The sequence below is a fragment of the Rhinolophus sinicus genome, linkage group LG02 (genome assembly GCF_036562045.2).
Source record: "Rhinolophus sinicus isolate RSC01 linkage group LG02, ASM3656204v1, whole genome shotgun sequence".
In the NCBI taxonomy this organism is placed as follows: Eukaryota; Metazoa; Chordata; class Mammalia; order Chiroptera; family Rhinolophidae; genus Rhinolophus; species Rhinolophus sinicus.
In genome coordinates, this window is record NC_133752.1 from 151,870,738 (window position 1) to 151,892,203 (window position 21,466).

At 39.9% G+C, this 21,466-nt stretch overlaps 1 protein-coding gene across 9 annotated transcripts in view; it reads right to left on the reverse strand.

Moving 5' to 3' along the window:
• PCED1B (PC-esterase domain containing 1B) overlaps positions 1 to 21,466 on the reverse strand; it is a 231,095-nt gene that overhangs the window by 6,645 nt on the left and 202,984 nt on the right. For 5 of the 9 annotated variants that reach the window (XM_074325794.1, XM_074325792.1, XM_074325796.1 and 2 more), the window contains 2 exons: positions 16,116 to 16,285; positions 6,836 to 6,918 (listed from right to left, as the gene is read on the reverse strand). In XM_074325794.1, coding sequence (XP_074181895.1) covers positions 6,836 to 6,854 — 19 coding nt within the window. In that variant the 5' untranslated portion in view covers positions 6,855 to 6,918; positions 16,116 to 16,285. Of the gene's footprint in view, positions 1 to 1,278; positions 1,422 to 6,835; positions 6,919 to 15,263; positions 16,090 to 16,115; positions 16,286 to 21,466 lie in introns of those variants that run through there. The other 4 variants (XM_074325799.1, XM_074325798.1, XM_074325797.1 and 1 more) reach the window with 4 other exon arrangements.

A 21,466-nucleotide genomic window follows, 5' to 3' on the forward strand; every position in this document is an offset into this window, starting at 1 on the left:
AAAAATTATTTCCAAAAAGCCATTGGAAAGACAGATTCCAATCCCCACCTTCAAAAACCTCACCTCTAAAACAGGCCTCAGCTCTGCAGCCCGCTAAGTAATTCAGTAAAAATTTAGAAAACACCTGTGTCTATCTGGGGTTGTGAAGGTTGTCGTTCTGCAAATCTGACTCATACCTCCAACAAATATCATATTTCTTCTACCTCACCCCTAAGTCACTCAACCCTATGCACCCCACCATATGGCCCATATTTCTAACTTGGCTATTCAGTTAGTCCTTACACACCACATGTAAAACCTCAGATACATGTGACATGAATGGAAAATTGAAACCGAAATAGAGATCTTCAAACTGGGCTCCTCCACATAACTACAAGTTTTTCTTTTGGAGGCAGGAATCGCCGTGGACATATTCAATTTGTATCTCTACCATCCCCACCGGGCCACAGTCTTAAATTTGTGACTCTCTGCAATAAAATATCAATGGAAGAATTTCACACACTTTAAGAGTTTTAAAATGACCAAGTTTAAAAATCCTTAAGGCAGTATACTTTTTTCCCTTAGTAATAGTCTAACATAAAAATTTCCTATGAACTATAGAGAGTAATGTGAGAGACATCCTTTATGAATGAATTGGGGGTTTAGAATACTGGGTATCCAAGTAACTTCTATAAAAACAAAAGATAAACTATGGAGCCTATATTCAAATAGCTCCATTTAAACAAAAACCTTTTTACAAAAGGATCTCTTACAGTAAAAAATCAAATCAATTCACACAAACCAATTATGATTTCAGTCATGTACTTACTATGACAAACTTCCACATTATGGTCTCAAACCACTGTTTACACTACATTTGCTAATTTCCTTCCTGTTACTCTCTAACACCAATGAAAAGATACCGGAAGGCAGGACCTGGCTTTCACTTCCAGGAGACATTAAGTCAGACTTGGACTCTCGCTGAACAGCTGTGTGGCCTTGGGTTGGCGGCACAATATTCTGAGCCAATTTCCTCTGGTGCCAAACAGGGATACTATCAGCTACATCACTGAATAATAGTGAGAATGAAAAGAGGTCACATTGATGTCTTTCAGGGGCCTACTACAGGTCCTACCGTACAGTGGGCACCTTTAAACCTCTGCCACTGGAGTCCCTCCCCGCTGGGACTCTAGAGAAAACCCGAGTCTGCAAACAGTCAGTACCTCATTCTGTTCCCTCCCTCTAACCCGCAAACCCAAAGTCCCCCTTTCCTCCCTCCAGAAGAAGTTAGAGCTGTACCTCCTCAAGTGTGAAGGTAACAATCCCTCAGCTCAGGTAGCTCGTCCTCCTACCGCCTCAGGAATTTTGCTCCAGGAGGTCCTCCAGAGAGGGGATAATTATGCATTCCACCTTTTCTTCAGTCTCCTCTGGCTGGCTCCTTCCTTAAGCATTAAACACATTCTAGTTTCTTTCTTTAAAAAAGAAACGTCTTGGACTCCACCTCCAGGACAGTCCTATCTTTTGCCTCCCCTTCAAGGCCACTTCTTAAAAAGAGTTGTTTGCACGGGCTGTGTCTGGGTCCTCACCTCCCACTCACTCCTCCTTTTCTACTTTAATTTGGCTTCCAACTCCATCAAACCGAAAAAGGTTTGTCAGTAAATCACCAGCTTTCCTTGTTGCTCCTTTCAGTGGCCATTTCTTGGTTCTTATCACATCCGCAGCATTCCCAGCTCTGGGGGCTGGGGCACCGCTGATCACTGCCCTCTGAAAAACTGCTGGAGAGTCTGACACCCTCTTCTCCGGTCTCACCTCCCCGGTATCCTTTCTGAATTTCTTTCTTCGGCAATTCCCCAAATGTTGGTCTTTCTCAAGGCCCACTAAACGATCCCTTTCTTCTTGTCTTCAACATTCTTTCCCTCGGTAAATTCATCCACTCTCACCGAGTCAGTCAATAAGGTGGTCACATGTCCCTAGGTGCCCCAAACGGTTCTGGTTTACCCTGGTTTTCTCAGTATAATAGCAACTCCCCTCACCCAAACATCCCAGTTTGGATGCAAATAAATGATAGGATCCCCTTATCAATTACTATTTGTATGCAGATGAATGAACTGAGGCAATAAAGCACAGTGGCTGAGAGGGTGGGCCCTGGAGTCAGCCCCCTGGGCTTATATCCTGCCCCACTATTCATGAGCTTCTGAGACCCTGGGCAGGTTGAGCAATCCTTCAGCACTTCAGAATCCTCCTCAACGACACGGGAATAACACTATGGATTTCTTCAGAAGTGAGAGTTAAATGAACATATGTAAAGTCGTTAGCATGAGGGCTGCCACATTTTTAAGTGCTCAATAAATTTAGCTAAACTTGTCACTTGCGTTCCAGACATAATCAGGTGAGTAGAATCAAGTTCCAAGGGGGTGGGGGTGGGGCGGGGCAAGGAGTAATTTAGGCTGTGTGGGCCTCTTATCACTTCTAAATTCTCTAGACTCCCGTGTATCCTCCCATCAAACTGTGGCTGAATTCCTAAGATAATCTTGTGACCTTTGAACAATCTTCCTAAAGATAAATATTGATCCTCAGTGGGCAGGATGGCAGCATATTCTTGCTGTGCATTTTTGGAGAGCTGCTGTATAATTTATTCTCGAAACATTTAGCTGATGATAAGTAGGTGGAAATAAACTCTGCTTCTGAAAAATGCTTGGATCAAGTCATTTTTACTTTTCATGACTGTGGTTTGTTTCCATTATTCCGAAAATATCAAAATCCTTGAATGATAGCTTGGATATCGAATAGTTCAACTATTTCTTGGCAATAAAAAAATAAGATGTAATTCTTGAAAATATACTTTAGGGAGGAGGAGGAGGTTGCAATATATTTTGGGAAGCTGAGCAGTGACCAGTTTCAACTTTGTTTTATATTTTATGGTTAATTTTTTTACTTTCCATAAATTATTCTTAATGCTTAAGAAAGTGTCTTACTTTGAAACACTCTAAAATGGTATTGTTTTTATTTTATATTTGTTTTCTCACATAAAACTATCACCCAGGTTTTCAAATTTTGTATCTTCACTTTTCACTTGATATGCTAGCCTAACTTCAATGTTTTGCATTTATAAACTTTGTTTTTTAACCTCAGCTATGATCCTTCCTTCTATGCATCTCCTCAAAGCCTGTGGGTGAATTATACAGCTTGTGTATACCCAAAGGGCTTTTTCTCACCTCTTCCGGTTTACTCTGCAACTTTGCCCTGCAAGTTCCCAAACCTCTTCCTCTACTAAAATTCAGTTCCTTCTTTAAGACCCAGTTTAAAATGCAATTCTGTGAGCCTTCCTTATTTTCCCAGACAGAAAAATCTCTCCTGACAGATGCATCTATTTAGCAAATGGTTCTGTTTTGTACCATAATTAACTGCCGAAGTGCCTTTCCACCCAGTATGTCCCAGTCCTGGATGGCATAAGTGGGTTTTACCCATCCTTGTACCCCTCACAGCCCAGTATTTTATGCATAATAGTTAGTATTCATTGAGCATTTGCTCTGTGCCTGGCCTATTCTATTCTCATAATCTCGTGAGGGAGGAACTATTATCTTCATTTTTATGGATAAACTGAGGCCTGGAGAGGTTATGTAAATAGCCCAAGGTTATTCTATTCAGCTAGTAAAAGGCAGAACTGATCTATTACTGACAGCGAATCTTCTGATTGATTAGGTAAGCTTAAGATTTTGTTTTGCTTCTTTAGGAGGAAATAATGGCTCCAGAGCCTGAGCCTTTAACCTCAGCTATAAATATTTGTTGCGATTAAGAGGAAAAAAATAGTCTTAGCTAGGAAGATATTTGCATGTAGTTTTCCTTTTTATTCTCTGTTGAGAAACAAAACAAAACAAAGCAAAGCAATGTTTTGTGCACAGCTTTAAATTTTTCTACGAGAAAACAGAGCAGGTATGAAGTCAACTTAGGGCAATTTTCATCACTGATACTTAGCGAATTTCTATTAATGTGTTAATGGAAAACTCAGTGCTGCACTAAAACTTGTGTTTCAAACAATTTTATATTTATGCTGACCACTCTAGATTCTAACCAATGGTGGAATAAAAATTTCCTATGGTTGAAAAGGAAGAGTGGTGGGGAGCTAATAATGACCAAATTGCTTTCCATTGATGAACAGGTTGGATTCTGAAAATTCTGTCTCCAAGAATGTCCACAACAGCCTATTTAACCAGCAAACATTCGGCTGAGTCAGCAGGCTGGGGTTTTTGCCACCTCCAGTGCTCACTTCACCCCTCTTTTCATCCTTTACATGGGAGAGACATCCCTAAGGTCCTCTAAGGAGATTACACAAAAGAGCTTTTAAAATGGATATTATTTTATTGTTGTTAACAATGTAGTATCTGAATACTAAGTGCAATAGTGTTTCTATGGGGAAAAAAGGTTTTGAATTTAAAATTGGGATTCTAAGAGCCAGTCTCTGTCTGCCTTGTTTCCCACCCCGAGTCTTTCTCAAAGGGCTCTAGATCTGGGTTCCCACTGCTGTGTGTGTTGCCAGAGGAACCTAGGAATTCCCCAGTGTTAAGCCCTAGGGTTTGAAACTGGAGGGACGAGGTCCAGGAGGCGGAAGCTGACAGAACAAGAATCTGTGCTAACTTCGGCACTAACTTCTGACACTAGGCTTTTCCCAAGTCCTGCTTTCCTTCCCTTCAGCTCTAAGTTTGGACCTACCACCATAGGAGCTTCTCTTTGTACAGCCATGCCCTGCAGAGCTCTTAGCTTCTCCCTGGCCCCCCAGTAACAAAAATAAGTCAACAGCTCAACAATACCTATCTTAGAGTGACTTGTGGCAATCAAAGGAAATGCTCCATAAATTCTACAAATGTTAATTATAGTTATTCTGAGCCACCCCAGCATTTTGGGGGGATGGGAGTTAGTAGTTAAGGGAGCTTTCCAGTTAAATGAAATATTTAACTTCTTACTTAGGAACACTAACTTAACTTGTCATTTAGTAACATTATTTAGTACCCACTCCAATAGTATGTTACATGTTTTACCTACTTATCTACTTATTCTTTTTACGAATCCTGTGAAATTGGTACTTTTATTTCCCTCCCTTTTACACATTCAGAAATTAAGTTTGGCAGATTGAGTCATCTGCTCAAGGTCATCCATTTTATAAAAGGCAGAGCTGGGAGTCAAAATTGATGCCAAGTCTTCGTGGTCAACCACAATATACACGTACACGTGCAATAGAGGCTTCACATCATTTCTTGTTCACAATCTATTTTTTCCTTTCCCTGTACATTTTTAGAGATTCAGTAGTTTATCAGTCCTTCTTATTATGAAATAACCTTGGTTGTCTTCAGTGAAGTTGGGTGGGATGAAGTGGGCTAGGATGGTGAGTCCACAAGAAATGAGGATGCCAAGGAAGGCTGGTCAGAAATGCAACATTAGTGCTTAAAATAAAATGGGAAAACTGGAAAGTACTTATTCATCAAAGTAACTGGTGATTGAAAAATGTACCTCTCAGTTGATTCTAGATCTGTTGCCTAGACAGACTCCTTCCTCTGCGGTAGATCAGAGTGCCAGGTTGGAGAGCCAGAACCTGGGCTGCAAGGCAGGTACGTTCACCTGTGAGTGCTGCTACATTTGTGAGCCAGCATCTGAGGAAAGGATGCCATTTCCTGTGGCATCTGGGCAAATCACACGAGTCAGCATTTATTTTTATGCATTAGAAAGTGGAAGACTAATGACCGAAGCTTTAAGACACTGGCAAATATGAAAACATAAAGTGGTTGGTAAGTCCAAACTACGTATAGCTTCTTCTGGGAATTTGGCTCTGAGCTTGCTTTCATTTCACATTTCTCAGTAATTTGGGTGTAACTTATATTGACTCTAACTTTGTTTTTTTTCCCCTACTCAGACCCTCAGGTCTTATTACCTTAGCTTATGGGGTGTGTTCACAGCTGAAAAAACTATTAGGGAAAGATGGTGAGGCAAGAGAAAGGGGCAGTGAGAAAGGAGAAATGGGGAAATGATAAGAGGAAGACTGCACCCCTTTCTAATACATTTTCAGTAGTAATAATCCTGCACTTTTGTGTGGTGCCCTTCCTACCGCCCTGTGGGTGGAAGAAGAGCCCATTCCACAGTGTCAGAAAACTACAGGCCTAAGCTACGGCCCCAGGTAAACACAGAAAGTGGCAGCTAGGACAATTTTCTGATTCTGCTCCTACTCTTCCATTTGAAACAAACTGGAGAGGGGAAAGGCAGTGGTATTCTGATTGATTAGATATAGATAAGCTTGGAGCTTTGTTTTCCTTTGTTTGGAAGGATATGATTTGGAGGAGGAGACTTAGCACCTCCCCCACGAATATCAAGATGAAAGAGAAGGAGGAAATGAAGTAGAAAAAAGAAAAAAGGAGGAAATGAAGCTTTAAAAAAGTTTTTCCCAAGCCTTAAAACTTCTATAGGTGTTTTAAACACTTTAGGATAAAACATTTCTCCATTACATTAAATGGTATAAAATACCTAACAAACAAGAGTAACAGATTCTAAAACAGTTCTGAAAAACATGCCCTATGTGCTTAGTTTTTGTTTTTTTAACACTATGCTATTTGGGGAAATTGGCTTATAAGGCAACACGGTTGTCTTTTCTTGAAAAATGTCATTTTACTTTTCTATCAATGTGCTGCTTAATAAATTCCATACATTACACATGTTTTTACCCTCTTATCTATAGCCATAGATTTGCATTTTTTCCCATGAATTTTAATACAGTCATTGTGTCTCAAGGCAAGGCTTCATCTAGAACCCAACTGATAACTTTGGTATTTTAAAATTCAGAGTAGTCTGTTATGTAACTTTGAAAACTTACCATTATTTGATTCTGGCATTTCTGTCAATGAGCTGCAAATCTTTCCAGTTCTTTAGATTCCAGCTAATCTGTATATCATGAGACTAAAAGGAACAATCGAGGGAAGGATGACTAAAATTCACATACTCATCACAAGACCAGAGAACAGAGGAACTGTAACAATGCACATCATAATCTTGATTATACTCTTTAAATTTAAAATAAAGACCCAACAGAGAATTGGAAAGCTATGTGCAAAAGGATGAAACTGGACTGCTATCTGTCACCATGTACCAAAATTAATTCAAAATGGATCAAAGACTTAAGCATAAGACCTGACACAATAAACTGCATAGAAGAAAATATAGGTACTAAACTAATGGACCTTGGGTTCAAAGAGCATTTTATGAATTGACTCCAAAGGCAATGGAAGTAAAAGCTAAAATAAACGAACGGGGCTATATGAAACTTAAAAGAAACCATAGACAAAATAAAGAGGCAACCAAGTGAATGGGAGAAGATTTTTGCAAACAGTGCCTCTGATAAGGGGCTGATATCAAAAATATACAAGGAACTCATGAAACTCAACAACAAGAAGCAAACAACCCAATTGAAAAATGGGCAGAGGACCTCAAGAGACATTTCTCCAAAGAGGACATACAAATGGCAAATAGACATATGCAAAAATGCTCAACATCACTAATCATCAGAGAAATGCAAATAAAAACCACAATGAGACACCACCTCACCCCAGTCAGAATGGCTATCATCAACAAGACAAGTAGTAACAAGTGTTGGAGAGGCTGTGGAGAAAAAGGAACCCTCATACACTGTTGGTGGGAATGCAGACTTGTGCAGCCGCTATGGAAGGCAGTGTGGAGGTTCCTCAAAAAATTACAAATAGAATTACCATATGACCCAGCAATCCCTCTCCTGGGTATCTACCCAAAAAATCTGAAAACATTTATCCATAAAGACACGTGTGCTCCAATGTTCATTGCAGCTTTGTTTACGGTGGCCAAGACATGGAAACAACCAAAATGTCCTTGGATAGATGAATGGATAAAGAAGTTGTGGTATATATACACAATGGAATACTATTCAGTGGTAAGAAAAGATGATATAGGAACATTTGTGACAACATAGATGGATCTTGAGAGTATAATGCTAAGCGAAATAAGTCAGACAGAAAAAGCAGAGAACCATATGATTTCACTGATATGTGGTATATAAACCAAAAACAACAAAAGAACAAGACAAAGAAATGAGAAACAAAAACTCATAGACACAGACAATAGTTTAGTGCTTATCAGAGGGTAAGGGGGATCAAATATATGGTGATGGAAGGAGAACTGACTCTGGGTGGTGAACACACAATGGGATTTATAGATGATGTAATACAGAATTGTACACCTGAAATCTATGTAATTTTACTAACAATTGTCACCCCAATAAATTAAAAAAAAATCACTGTTTATACTTTGTATCGTTTGGAAGATCACAGGCAGAGAATAAAAATTAATAAACAATGAAAAAAAAAATAAAGACCCAGCAACAGATTTTCTACTGATTTTCTTACTTCCAAGAACTTAGTATGATATTTGGAGACTGTTACTATCGTTATTCTGGTCCCCTTTCGCGTTCTATAGCTCACTGGTCTGGCTTTCTTTCTTATCCACCAAACTTGGCTTTTTCCTAAAAGATAATGAAAATTTACACATGTATAATGTTTTACATGTAGAAAGTGCTATCTCACAACTGATCCCCCTTCATAAAGTAAAGCGAGCTCTAGTTATTTCCATTTTGCGGATGGTGAAACTGAGGCCATGAGAGAGCTTGAATGGCTGTCACCTTGATGAAGCAGGGACTCAGAGTGCTGCTGACTGCAGTGTGTGTCATCTTCGCTGCCCTCTTAGTGTGGAGGCCAGACAGGGCGCACTGCCATTATCATTATACTTAAATTATTTTGCTTATTTTTAGAAGGCATGTAATGCATGTGACACAAAACTTCAAAAGGTACAAGGGGTCTGAGGGAGAAGTCCTCTTCTTTTTCTTGTTGTCTAATCCCTCATTTTTCCTTCTAGAAGCAGTAGTATCATCAGCTTGTTGTATATTCTGCTGGAAATATTCTATACAGATATTCTAAATCTCTGAAATATTTTATTCTCTCTTCCTTCCTTCTTCAGAGTGATGTTTTTCAAGGAATGAAAAGTGGTCTGATTCTGAATATACAGAGGGTGCCAAAAAATGTATACACATTTTAAGAAAGGAAAAAACGATTAAAATTGTAATACTCAATATATAACGATAGCAAAAGAAGTCACGTTTGACTTCTGCAATTACAAGAGGTGCTCAAAGGGGTTACCATCAGCGTCCAGATACTTCTGATTACGGCGAACTACTGCTTGAGCAACTTTGACCAAAATGGCCACTTGTATACATTTTTTTGGCACCCCCGGTATTTTGAAGGTAGAGGTGATAGGACTGTGAGAAAAGGAGAGGAGACAAGGCTAGCTCCATGGCTTTTGGCCTGAGCAACAGGAAGGATGAAGTTGCCATTTACTTAGATGGAGAAACTTTCAGAGAAACAAGTTTGGGGAGTGGAGGTCAAGTATTTGGTTTGGGGCTTGTTACACTTGAGATGCCTTATACACATCTGAACTGAGATGTTGAACAGAGATTTGGATAGACAAGTCTGGAGTTGAGAGGAGAGGCTGGAGATACCAATGTAGTTTGGATGCCGTAGCCAAAGAAGAAGGTGAAGCTGGAGCAGAAAAGAGGTCAGAATATTGAGCCCTGGGGCACTCCAGAAGTAGGAAGTCAGGAAGATGAGGAGGTACCCGTAAAACACAGAAGTGAGGCTGGAAGAAAACTAGGAGAGTGTGAAGTTCTGGAAGCCAAGACTGGAAGTGTTTCAAGGGAGGCCTCACTGGAGGGGTTGTCTGTGTCAGAGATAGTTGATAAGTAGGATGTTTGATCATTGGTTGTAGCATCGCGCCAGACATGGGTGACTTTGACAGAGTGGGGGGGAGGGGGCAAAGGCTGATTAGAGTGGTTAAGAGAGAATGGGGGAACTGGAGACAGTAACACCTTCCAGGAGTTTTACTATAAAGAGACGCAGAGAATGAGAAGTCAGCTGGAGGATGACGTGGGGTTCAGAGAGTTTTCTTTTCTTTTATGATGGGAACAATAGTAGCATGGTTTTGTGCTTATGGGAATGATTCTGTAAATAGGGAAAAACAGATGATACAGGAGGAACAGGGGAAAATTGCTGGAGCAGTGTCCTTGAGTTGTTTCCAGTGGTAGGATCTAGTGCCCAAGTAGAGGAGTTGGCCTTGGATAGGAGCATGGAAGTTCAACAAGGGAAATGATGGGAAAGAGCAAGTACAGGTATATAACGCTGGTGTATGGAGGTGCCAGCTTGTGGGGGTTTTCCTGATTGGATTTTCTCAGTGAAACCCAAAACAAGGTCAAGGTGACCAGCTGAGAGTGATCCAGGGAGGGTGGTATTAAAGGTCTGAGGAACAAGAACATATGAAATAGTCGTCTAGGAAATGAGAGAGGCTCTAATTATTGAGCAGCATGGAGACCACTGAAAGCTGGGAGCCCTTATTTGAAGTTAGGTGCTTAGGACAGATGTTTAGTTTTCTCTAGTCTGTTTCAACCACATGGGTGCTGGTGCAGAGCAGGCAAAAATTGTGTTCAATCAGGGTTGGGGTTTTGCCTTTTGGTTTCTATAATGCATGCCACATGCAATTGTAAATTTATAATTTATTTTAATCCACAATTTATTTAAAACCAAACCCATAAAGGCCAAATATTTAAGACAGCAAAATAAAATCTAAATGTAAGGGCAAAAATAATGTTCCTTTTATATTAACAACTCTTTAATAGCTTCAGCCACAGATCAATTTAAACCTATTTTCATAAGAGCCATTATCAGTTTATCCACATTTTCTATTTTAAGGAACACTGTTATTTTTCTTATCTTCTTGGAACAGAGTGCTTCAAGTGGGCCAGAAATCAAACCACTAAATATTTACTTATAAATGCACTTATTTCAGCCAGCTGGTGTGTGTTTGTGTTCAAATCTATGCCTGGCTACCTTAAAAAAGGACTAAATTTGGCAAATCACAAAATAATACAGAGGGTGCCAAAAAAATGTATACACATTTTAAGAAAGGAAAACTGTATTAACATTGTAATACTCAACATATACCGATCAGAAAAGATGAATACAAGTCACGTTTGACTTCTGCAATTACAAGAGGTGCTCAAAGTGGTTACCATCAGTGTCCATCAGATACTTCTGATGACAGTGAACTACTGCTTGAGCAACACTGACCAAAGTGTCCACTTGTATACATTTTTTGGCACCCCCGGTATGTGTTTTCTTTGCTTGTATGACTGGAAACCATGTACATATTCTTGATAATTTCTCTTCAAAGCACTTGCATTTCGCACTTTCAAGCACACATGAATAATTTATTTCTATTGGGCACAAAGACTTCTCTGATAGTATATTAAGAATTCTGAGACTCAGAATTAAAACTTCTCGTGATTGCAATTTAGTAACTGAACTAAATTCTGTACTGAGTCAGTACATGCAAACTTTGTGCTGCTGAGGAGCAAGGCTAGAGTTGTTGGGATTTGGGAGGAGAAGGGTTGAGAAGAGCCAAATTGGTGGTTTCACCAGGAATTAGAGAAGTGAATTAATAAAAGACCCCATTCTGTTAGGATTTCTTAAAATTTTCTATGAACTTTTTTAGAATTCTTACTTTTTATGCAAGTTGCATATTGTGCTCCAGTTTAGCTTAGTGGTTCGGAGCATGGCCTTTCCAGGTGGAAAAGTTGAGTTCAGAGTCCCAAGTATGTGTATGAGCTGTGTCACTGGGAGAGTTACTTAATATGTACTCTCTGGCCCAATTCTAGTGGCGGACATTGATTATGCAAAGTGCTAGGCATTTAATAAATGCTCAATTTATTCTAGGAATTAGTACACATACATCCGTGCTTTAGCAATACAAAAAAATTACTAAATTATATTACCAACTTAGTAATATAAAAATATACTTTAAATGGCTACCGCTGAACAGTACCCTGTGGCTGGGCATGACTCTATGGACTGGTGCCCTCCTATGCCTGCAGACACAAGATCTGAAAGTGGGGGGATGAGGGAGATCATCCTTAGGCCAAGCTGAGGCACAGGGAGGTTAAGCAGCCCCCCGAATCACAGAGCCAGGCTGACAGTTGCGCTCTAAGAACTGGCCTCCTGAGTCTCGGTCCCAGAGTCCCAGACCCACAGTTCATGAATTTCAGGAAAAAAAAAAAAAGTCATAAGCCTTTCACAAAGAATAACTTAATAACCTAGGAGAATTTGGCCTTGAATTATTTAGCAATGTCCCTCACCTATAGAAGACTGCAAACCATTGGTATAGTTTTCTGATTCCAGTTCTCTCTCTCTCTCTCTCTCTCTCTCTCTCTCTCTCTCTTTCTCTCTCCCTCCCTCCGTCGCTCTCCCCCTCCTCCCTCACTCTTTCTTATTACCATCTTAACCATGTTTAAGTGTATAGTTCAGTAATGTTAAGCATACTCATGTTGTGAAACGGATCTCTAGAACTTTTTCACTTTGCAGAGCTGAAACTCTATATCCATTAAACAACAACCCTTCATTTGTCCCTCTCCCCAGCACTTGGCAACCACCGTTCTACTTTCTGTTTCTATAAATTTGACTGCTTTAGATACCACATAGAAGGGGATCATACAGTATTTGTTTTTTTGTGCCGGGTTCATTTCACTTAGCATAATGTTCTCAAGGTTCATCCATGTTGCGCAGTATGTGACAGAATTTCCTTCTTTAAGGCTGGATGATATTCCATAGTACAGTTCTCTAAAGTTCACTGGATTACCACATCTATAAAAGCCAGTAGCTCTCAGATACTCTATTTATGTTTTATGTTACCAGTTAGTTGACATTGCTATTTATTAGTTACAACAAATTTTCCTTTCCTCAATATTCATTAGCATAAACTATGCAAATAAAGATTCATCCTAGACCAGAAATATGCTAAGAGTATCATCCCCGTCCTAATCAGAGGCAAAGAATCTTCCTTTATCTTTCACATTCATGATCTGCATTTTAAAAATTTCTCTTTAAAATTTCTTTTTTTCAACTTGTCATATTTGAAAGCGCTATCTACAACATTGACAATTTAGAAAATCTGTATATTTAAAAAAATGCATGCCTGTAAGTGGCATTATAAATTAATTCTAACAGGGCTGGCCCGGTGGCTCAGGTGGTTGCAGCACCGTCGCCGGTTCGATTCCCATATGGGCCAGTGAGCTGCACCCTCTACAGCTAAGACTGTGAACCACAGCTCTCCCTGGAGCTGGGCTGCCGTGTGCCACCGTGGCCAGTGGCCAACATGAATGGCCAGGGCAGCCAGCGAGAGCTACCGTGAACTGCTGTGAGCGGGTGACCAATGACTGGCAACTGACTGCCTCAGCTTGGGGGAGCGCAAGGTCATTATACCAGCATGGGCCAGGGAGCTGTGTTCTACACAACTAGACTGAGAAACAACGGCTTGAAGTGGAGTGGGGGGGAAGGGAGGAAGAAGAAGGGGAAAAAAATTTTTTTTTACTGTAAATAGTGATACAGGCTAGCTAGCATGTCCCTGATGGAATACACAAAGACAGCCATATCCTAAAACTCCAGGTTTTGAAATCACTCCTTCGCTCTAGGACATAATGTAACAAGGCCTTGAGGTTAATCATAAAATTCCTTTTGGCCTCACAAACGGAGCTGATCTGATAGATAAGAGTGGGTTACTTTGCTAATTCCTTTAGGATGGGCAAGCAGAACAAACCTGGTAGACGAATTTCATTAGAAGGCGCCAGTTCCCTTCTTCAAACAGTTCCCTTCTTCAAACAGCTCTCCTTCCCCAAACAGGCAAGGGAAGATATAAAAATAAGAGCTTTTGCCTCAGTCTTGGGGCCACCCCCATTTGGGACCCCCTCCTGTTTGGGAGCTCTGACTCTTTGCTTTCAATAAACTATCCTCTTTGTAAAACTCTTTGCGTCTCCTGGGTCCCTGTTTCCATTCTTCAGTCTCACGACCACGGCCTACACCCAGAAACTGCCAGCAGATCCAACATCACCTACATCATTTGGGGAATCAGAGGAAAAATATTCCTCTATGAATAGCACTGTGAAAAGTGGCTTCTGGTCAGACTCTTTGCAGATGGATATTTGCTTTCTAAATAAAATGACTGACTCAAATTGCATAATTTGTTTTATACATCAATTGTAGAACACTATTCCATTCTTCTGGTAAAACAGCAGGCTTTTAAATATTTTTCCAAATTATTTACACAAATAATGTCACTGGTTACAAATGTTACTGGTTACTCCTCCTTTAGGCCATTTCTCTCCTTAGTATATTTCCGTGTTGAATCTCTGAAATACATTTAAATAAATCAAGATGGAGAACGAGAAATTACTTCGCTCCTCTGAATCTGATGTTTACCAGCTTAATTAACCTATGACTACAAACCTTTGACTCATTTGTCAGTATTCTATTTTCTTAGTCATGATTTTTAAGTGCTGTGTAACAGTACCAATACTTATAGATTGGTATCAGAACAAAAGACCGTTTATTTTCTATATATGCATTTACTCGTGGTGATGCACGTCGGTTAAATCATGAAGCAGTTTTAAAATACATGACAAAAATAACTAAGAATCAAGAAATGTCTCTTTGTTGCTGGTTGGATAAACTCTGTGACTATGTCACGATCCAATGTAAAATAAATTCTTCACTAATTATCTTATTCCTCAAGTTTGTTCCTCATTCAGGACCTGAAGTCAATGTTCACTTAATTGCTCCAGGACAGAAATTGCAAGATCATCTGCGATTCCTTCCTTGCCTTGCCAGGAGCAGAGTAGATTGTATCTTCTAAATGCTCTCTGCTCAGTCCGCTTCTCTTCCTACAGCCTCTCCCTTAGCTCAGATCTGAAATCCTGCCGTGGCTTCCTAATTTATCTTCCCACATGTTCTTTTCTTCCTCCACCCCATTCTCTAACCTGCAGTTTTTGCTCTTTCTAAGATGCAGATCATCTAATTTCACTTCCCTTTCAGAGACTGAATTTAAGTTGTTAAATCCTGTCAAAGTTTTCTGAAAATGTCAAACCTTCGGCCTCTTCTGAATCAGGCATATTAGCCAAATACAGAGCATTACTGCAGTAAGGCCTGAAGGTCCCCAACTGACAGACATCTGGGTTCCCTTGGATCTCAATAATAAATAATAATGAACACCCAATGAGTATACTATTCTGAGTATTCTGAGCCTTTTAAGTGTATTAACTCTTTACAAAATCAACAATAGTAATTATTGCTATCATTTATCAGGAGTCTACTTTACATCCCAGACATCACATGTCCATTAGTTACCTTTGAAACCATCCTGCAGGGTAGGTGTTCCTGTCTCCAGGAGGAATATGAAATGAGGGAAGAGGCTTCCGAGGGTCAGGTTTCGCCACAGGCCAGTTAGCTAGGAAGCAGTAAGGTCTGGATCCAGTCCACATCAGCTTCCCCTGCTCTCTGCCCACCCCCAACACCTGGCACCTCATCGCCTCCTGGACAGGTGTCACTTCCATGCCGACAGTGGTGCCACATGTAGAATGGTGATATAAACGGAAATTAAAACATTGTGGCAAAGTCAAACAGGCTGTTTTGTTATTGCCTGTAGGGGAACAAAGGCCGGTGCTGAGTTGACAGCACCAAGCCTGTCCCTTAACATGTCACTGCTTTGGTTTCAGGCGTGTGTCTGGTGACAGCAGCCTCAGACGTCCTTGACATTTAGTGGAGCCACAGAAGAGAGACCCAGGGAAAACTTATACCTCATTTACTTAAATTTTCATTCTGATTGCTTATACTCAGAAAACAACTAACAAAATGTGGGGTGTTATTCAGAGAGTTATGTTAACCCACAGACTGAAGGAGAAACTTTTTTGCAGAGCTTGATTAACCACAGACTTAAATTTTAGGAGGAAGTAGACAAAAATCTGAAAACATTGCCAGTCATATGCTTAGTTTGTTAAAGAAAACTCGAGAAGAAGCTTATTATTTCTTTAAATGAAAGACAAGCAAATAAACAAACCCCCAAATGTTGTATCTGAATAAGTTCTCTCAGTGGATGTCTTCAGGGAGGGGATGTATCACTGATGGCCAGGACGCGGCTCACAAGCCTGATGCAAGTTCTTCACCTGCGGTTGTGTCTGATAATGAGGAATGCATACTTACGTGTTCATGAAAGGACGATTTCCTTAGTGTCATGTCCTTTCATCGTTTAGTCCAGAGGAGGAAGGAAGACAGGTCAGTGGGTATGCCCCACTATCATCCATGCTAAGAGGAAGAAAAGGCAGTGGGGAGCTTCTCTTGGTCCCTTGTCGATCTGCTGGGTCATTCTTGTCCTATCAGGAGAGAGACAGCACTTCCGTCAGCAGGCTTGGGTGGGGGCGGCAACCTCAGCCAGCTGGAGGGCATGCCCCTGTGGCCTCGGCCTGCTCTGTGGAGGTGGCTCAGGGCTTCCTCTTTCAGGAGGTAATTAGTATAGTCTGCTGGCTCCCCCACTTCATCTCAGCCAATCCAACATGCTTATGCAAACCAACACTTGTAATCGCCTAATCATTTATTTTACATTTAGCCTTCCATCTGTCACCTTCAGGCTAAAGTCCCTTTATTTTTTGGTGCTTTGACCATGGGGTACCTCCTAGGACCTGAAAAGATTTTTCCCTGAAGGCCCTCAGCTAGAAACCACCCAGGGAACCTCAGCTACACCTTCTCCTAGTGAGATTTTTGGTAATTGTTTGCTAACATCCCCTTTCAACCTGAACAGTCAAAGCCCCTTCCTCCATTTTACTCCAATGCAGCAAAGTTGGCTCCAGCTCCAGTTCTTTTGGATGATTTTGTCAAAGTCCCTGGCCTTTCAGACACCCAACTATGTAAGGGGGGAGCACATACTGGCTAAGCCATCTAATCACCTGGGGTGTTGGCATTTGAGAGTGCAGAGTGGAAGGTAGAGATGGAGCAGCCGTCACGATCACCCTCAGATCTATTTTCTTACCTTCCTTTCCAACATATAAGGGCTTTTAAAAAGTCTGGGATTTTTCAGTCAGTTCACATAGAGTGCAGAAAATGGAAGTGACTCTTTGCCTTGTCTCCAGTAAGCTGAAAGAATTACCAAGGAGAGAAAAGGTAGAGAAAAACCACAGGCCTGATATCCACTATTAATAATATTATGGTTAATATTTACTGAGGGTGGTGTTAGTTCTTTTTCTTTCTTCTCCCTCCTGCCCTTTCATTTTTTTTTTTTTTATTAAAAACAAAAACCCAAACTATTGGCTGAATTGGTTGATGGTTATAGCAGAATCTACAGATAACCTCAATTACAAGGAAGATGAAATAATTAGGGAGAAAACTGAGCTAGGATACCCAGATCCTTTTATACTGAGAATATCTGAATACATAGCATTTATTGTTAAATGAGAAGGGAATATGATGGCCCATCTACATAAATCAGCTTATTTGCAGACAATGAGGCAGGCAAATGAGGAGGCGCAATTAGAGCCACCAGACCCTTCAACTTTTAAGATGTAGGACCTGCCTCTCCTGGTCTGTAGGCAGGAGTGGATTAAAGAAACGAGGCAGCAAACTAGGACTGGCGATAGATCCAGAGCATGATACACATTCCAAGAACACCCAGCTGTCCGAGAACCAGACCAGGAACTGGCAAACTCCAATGGCTGTAGGGATTAGATATGAAATATAAGAGAATAAATGAGCAGGGTCTGTTCTTGCATGTACACTCAGTTTGCATATTAAACATGTAGAAATTGTCTTCACTTCTTCCAGGAATTATAGTGTATATTTTTTCTTGACATTTTTGTTTTTTTTTAACAGTATAGAGGTCTTTCATTTTTTTCACACCTATCATGGCATAAATTCATAGGAATGGGCTCCAGCAGCAGCTCAGGCTCTTTTCCATCGGTTTTCACAAAGTGTGCTTTTCTGGATGGAGCAGGCTGGTGAACGCAGTACCTTTCTTTTTGGTTTCCTTCTCTTTTTGATCATTTTCCTTCACACGTTTCAGGAAGCGATCTCAGCTCTTGGAGAGCTTAATATGTGCAATATGTACATTAATTCTCTTGGCAGTAACCTTGCCCTTGTTTGTTTACAACAATGCCCACTGCATGCTGGGTAACATTGTAGACCCCTCCAATTTTGCCATGGGAACACTTGGGGGGCATTCCTTTTTGAACCGTGCCCATTCCCTTAATGTCTATCTACAATATCACCTTTCTTGTAGATTCGCATGTCTGTGGCCAAAGGAACAACTCCATGTTTTCTAAAAGGCCCATAGCAGAGAACACATAGCAGCTACCTCTCCTCTTTCCATTTCTGTTGGCCATTTTGACGAATTCCTGGAAGATGGCAGTCCTGGCGAAAAGAAGCTTTCTTGACGTTCTTTAAGCTCTTATTACATCTTTTGTTTTGCCACTTCTCATGGGAAGAGAGAAATATCTCCCTACCATATAGAAAGAACAAATAAAAGTATGGCGGTAAACGAAAATTAACACCCAGCTTCAGTACTGGGGCAATAGGGAATAGAGGGGATTGCGCAACCTGGAGCACACACGTGCCAGTTAAGTGAGCAGTAGCCACACTGCTCTATTGATTGCTGCATGAGGGAATATGGCTGCAGTATTACCAGCTATTCCAAGCTTTCAACAAGAAAAACCTGTAAATATAGATCTTTATGAAATATATCTGATTTTTAAAACACTGGCTAAAAAAAAAAGCACTATATTGGTAAAACCAAACATCTTTGAGATTATTGTTTTTTTTTGTTTTTTTTATACTTCTGTCTAGACAGTGAGGAAGTCAAATTCAAGTAAACATCTGGGAATCAGGGACAACACAAAATGAGATCAAATTGGGGCAGTGGGTAGAAGACAGGTAAGCAGAAGCCACAACAGGGCCGGAGATAGAGAATTCTGAAACGACCTTGCCTCAGGAATGCTTTCCCTTCTCTCTGTAGCAGAAGCCAGTTTCCCAGGCAACGTCCAGTCTGGCATAGCCTGAAAACATGTGCTTCTGCAATGCAGCATCATTTTTTGATAGGGCAATTTTGGCACAATTTCTCATAGTCTTGCCAACCCAAGAATGGGAGCTAAGATGGTGCTATTAAGTAGCAACTCCCTGTCGTGGCAAATTTTTACCCTTTTGTTAAGTACAGAGTTTAATGAATTTTCATTTCTTAGTACTTATTGAAATCAGGTTCTCAAAGCCTTAATGCCTCATACGCAGCTTTTAGTTGTTTTTATTTTGTTTGTGGTACTTACAATTAATACAGATAATTGGATATTTGTAACACCAGTATACTGGTATTGCAGTCTATCTGACGACTTAACATTTCTTCACAATTGGACAGACAGAGCTCAGTGGCCTGTTTCCAGATAGATGCTTAGGGTTTACTCAAAGATGAACTTAAAAAAAAAAATTTGTTTCCTTTGTTAAGGAATAATAATAATAATAATAATGATGATAATAAAATATCGTTAGGGCAGTATTAATAACAATACCACCTAGAACTTTAAAAAGCCTCCCAGGTAACTTCAAACAAATCTCTATTTTGCTTTTAGGAACACTGGGGAGATAGAATTGAAATGAACAACTGTGCCTTTTAATCCACGTCTCATGTGCCCCTTTACTGTTTAACTGTCATTATGATTTTTTCCACTTACTCTTGAACAAGCTGAACTAAGTTAGAGTTATTGGTCTGATGTAGCCGAATGCCATAGGCACATTGTATCCTGGTATCAGCCAAGTATTTGGTAATGCTTGTTATAGCCTTATAAGTAAGACAGAGAAATATGTATGGGCTAGATCATAGCACATTTTAGTGCATTCATAGGAGTCATTTACATTCAAATCTGACATACGAGTATCATTCATCATTGATTTAGTAAATATTTATGGGTTGCCTACTATGTACTAGGCACTGCTCTGGTCAACCAATACGGGAGTGAATGTAATGTTTTTTTGTTTGTTTGTAGAGGGCACTGAGAAACAATAGAGGTAGACACACCCCTCCCACACACAAATTGTATATACATTCATATGTATAAATATATATGTAAGTTTTAAAAAGATAACTAGCCTTGAGTAAAAAGTAGATTTCATCCTCACCAATAGTAAATATTGCAATATACAAATAATTTTGAAATATCATTAGTGAAACATGTTATATCATACCATGTTAAAAATGTATTAATAGATTGTTTTTTAGAGCAGTTTTAGGTTTACAGAAAAAAAGTACAGAGACTTTCCATATATACTCCCTCACCTCCCAAATTCCCCTACTATTAAATTTTGCATTAATGTGGTACATTTGTTACAAGTGATGAACCAATATTGATATATTATTTTAACTAAAGTCTTAGTTTACATTAGGGCTCACTCTGTGTGGTATATTCTATGGGTTTGGACAAGTGTATACTTGTATGCACCACATTTCATAGTGTCATGTACCATCGTGTATCACTATGTCATATATCCACAACTATAGTATCATGCAGAACAGTTTTACTGCCCTAAAAATCCTCTGTGCTGCATGTCCTCCTCCTTCCCTCCCCTAGAAACCTTGGCAACCACTGATCTTTTTGCTGTCTCTCTAGTTTGTCTTTTCCAGAATGTCGTATATAGTTGGAATCATAAAATATGTAGCCTTTTCTGATGGGCTTCTTTCACTTAGCAATAATATGTATTTAAGCTTCATCCTTTTTTTTTCATGGCTGGACAGTCTGTCATTTGATTTTGTCACCAAATACTATTCCGTTATGTGGATATACCAGTTTGTTTATCCAGTGACCTATTGAAGGACATCTTGGTTGCTTCCCCAGTTTGGAAACTGTGATTGAGCTGTTATAAACGTTCAAATGCAGGTGTTTGTGTGGCTGTAATTTCCAACTTATTGGGATAAATACCAAAAGACCATGACTGCTGGATTGGATAAGACTAAGTTTGGCACTATAAGAAACGGTGCACTGTCTTCCCAAGTGGCTGCACCATGTTGCATTCCCACCAGCAATAACAGAGGTTCCTGTTGCTCCACATTCTTGCCAGCATTTGGTGGTGTCATTGTTTTGGATTTTGGTCTAATAGGTGTGTCATTGCTGTTTCAGTTTGTGATTCCCTATTGACATATGATGTTGAGCGTCTTTTCATGTGCTTATTTGCCATCTGTATTTTCTTTGGTAAGGTGTCTGTTCAGATCTTTTGCCCAGTTGGGTTGCTTGTTTTCTTCTTACGGGGTTTTGAGAGTTCTTTGTACTTTTTGGATGTAAGTTCTTAATCAGATATGTGTTTTGTAAATGTTTTCTCCTAGTCTGTGGCTTATCTTTTCATTCTTTTAACAGTGTCTTTTTAGAGAAGTTTTTACTTTTAATGAAGTCCCACTTCCCAATTTTTCTTTCATGGATTGTGCTTTTGGTATTGATCGAAAACCTCATTGCCAAACTCAAGGTCACCTGAATTTTCTCCTATTTCATCTTCTAAGAGTTTTATAGTTTTGCACTTTACATTTAGGTCTG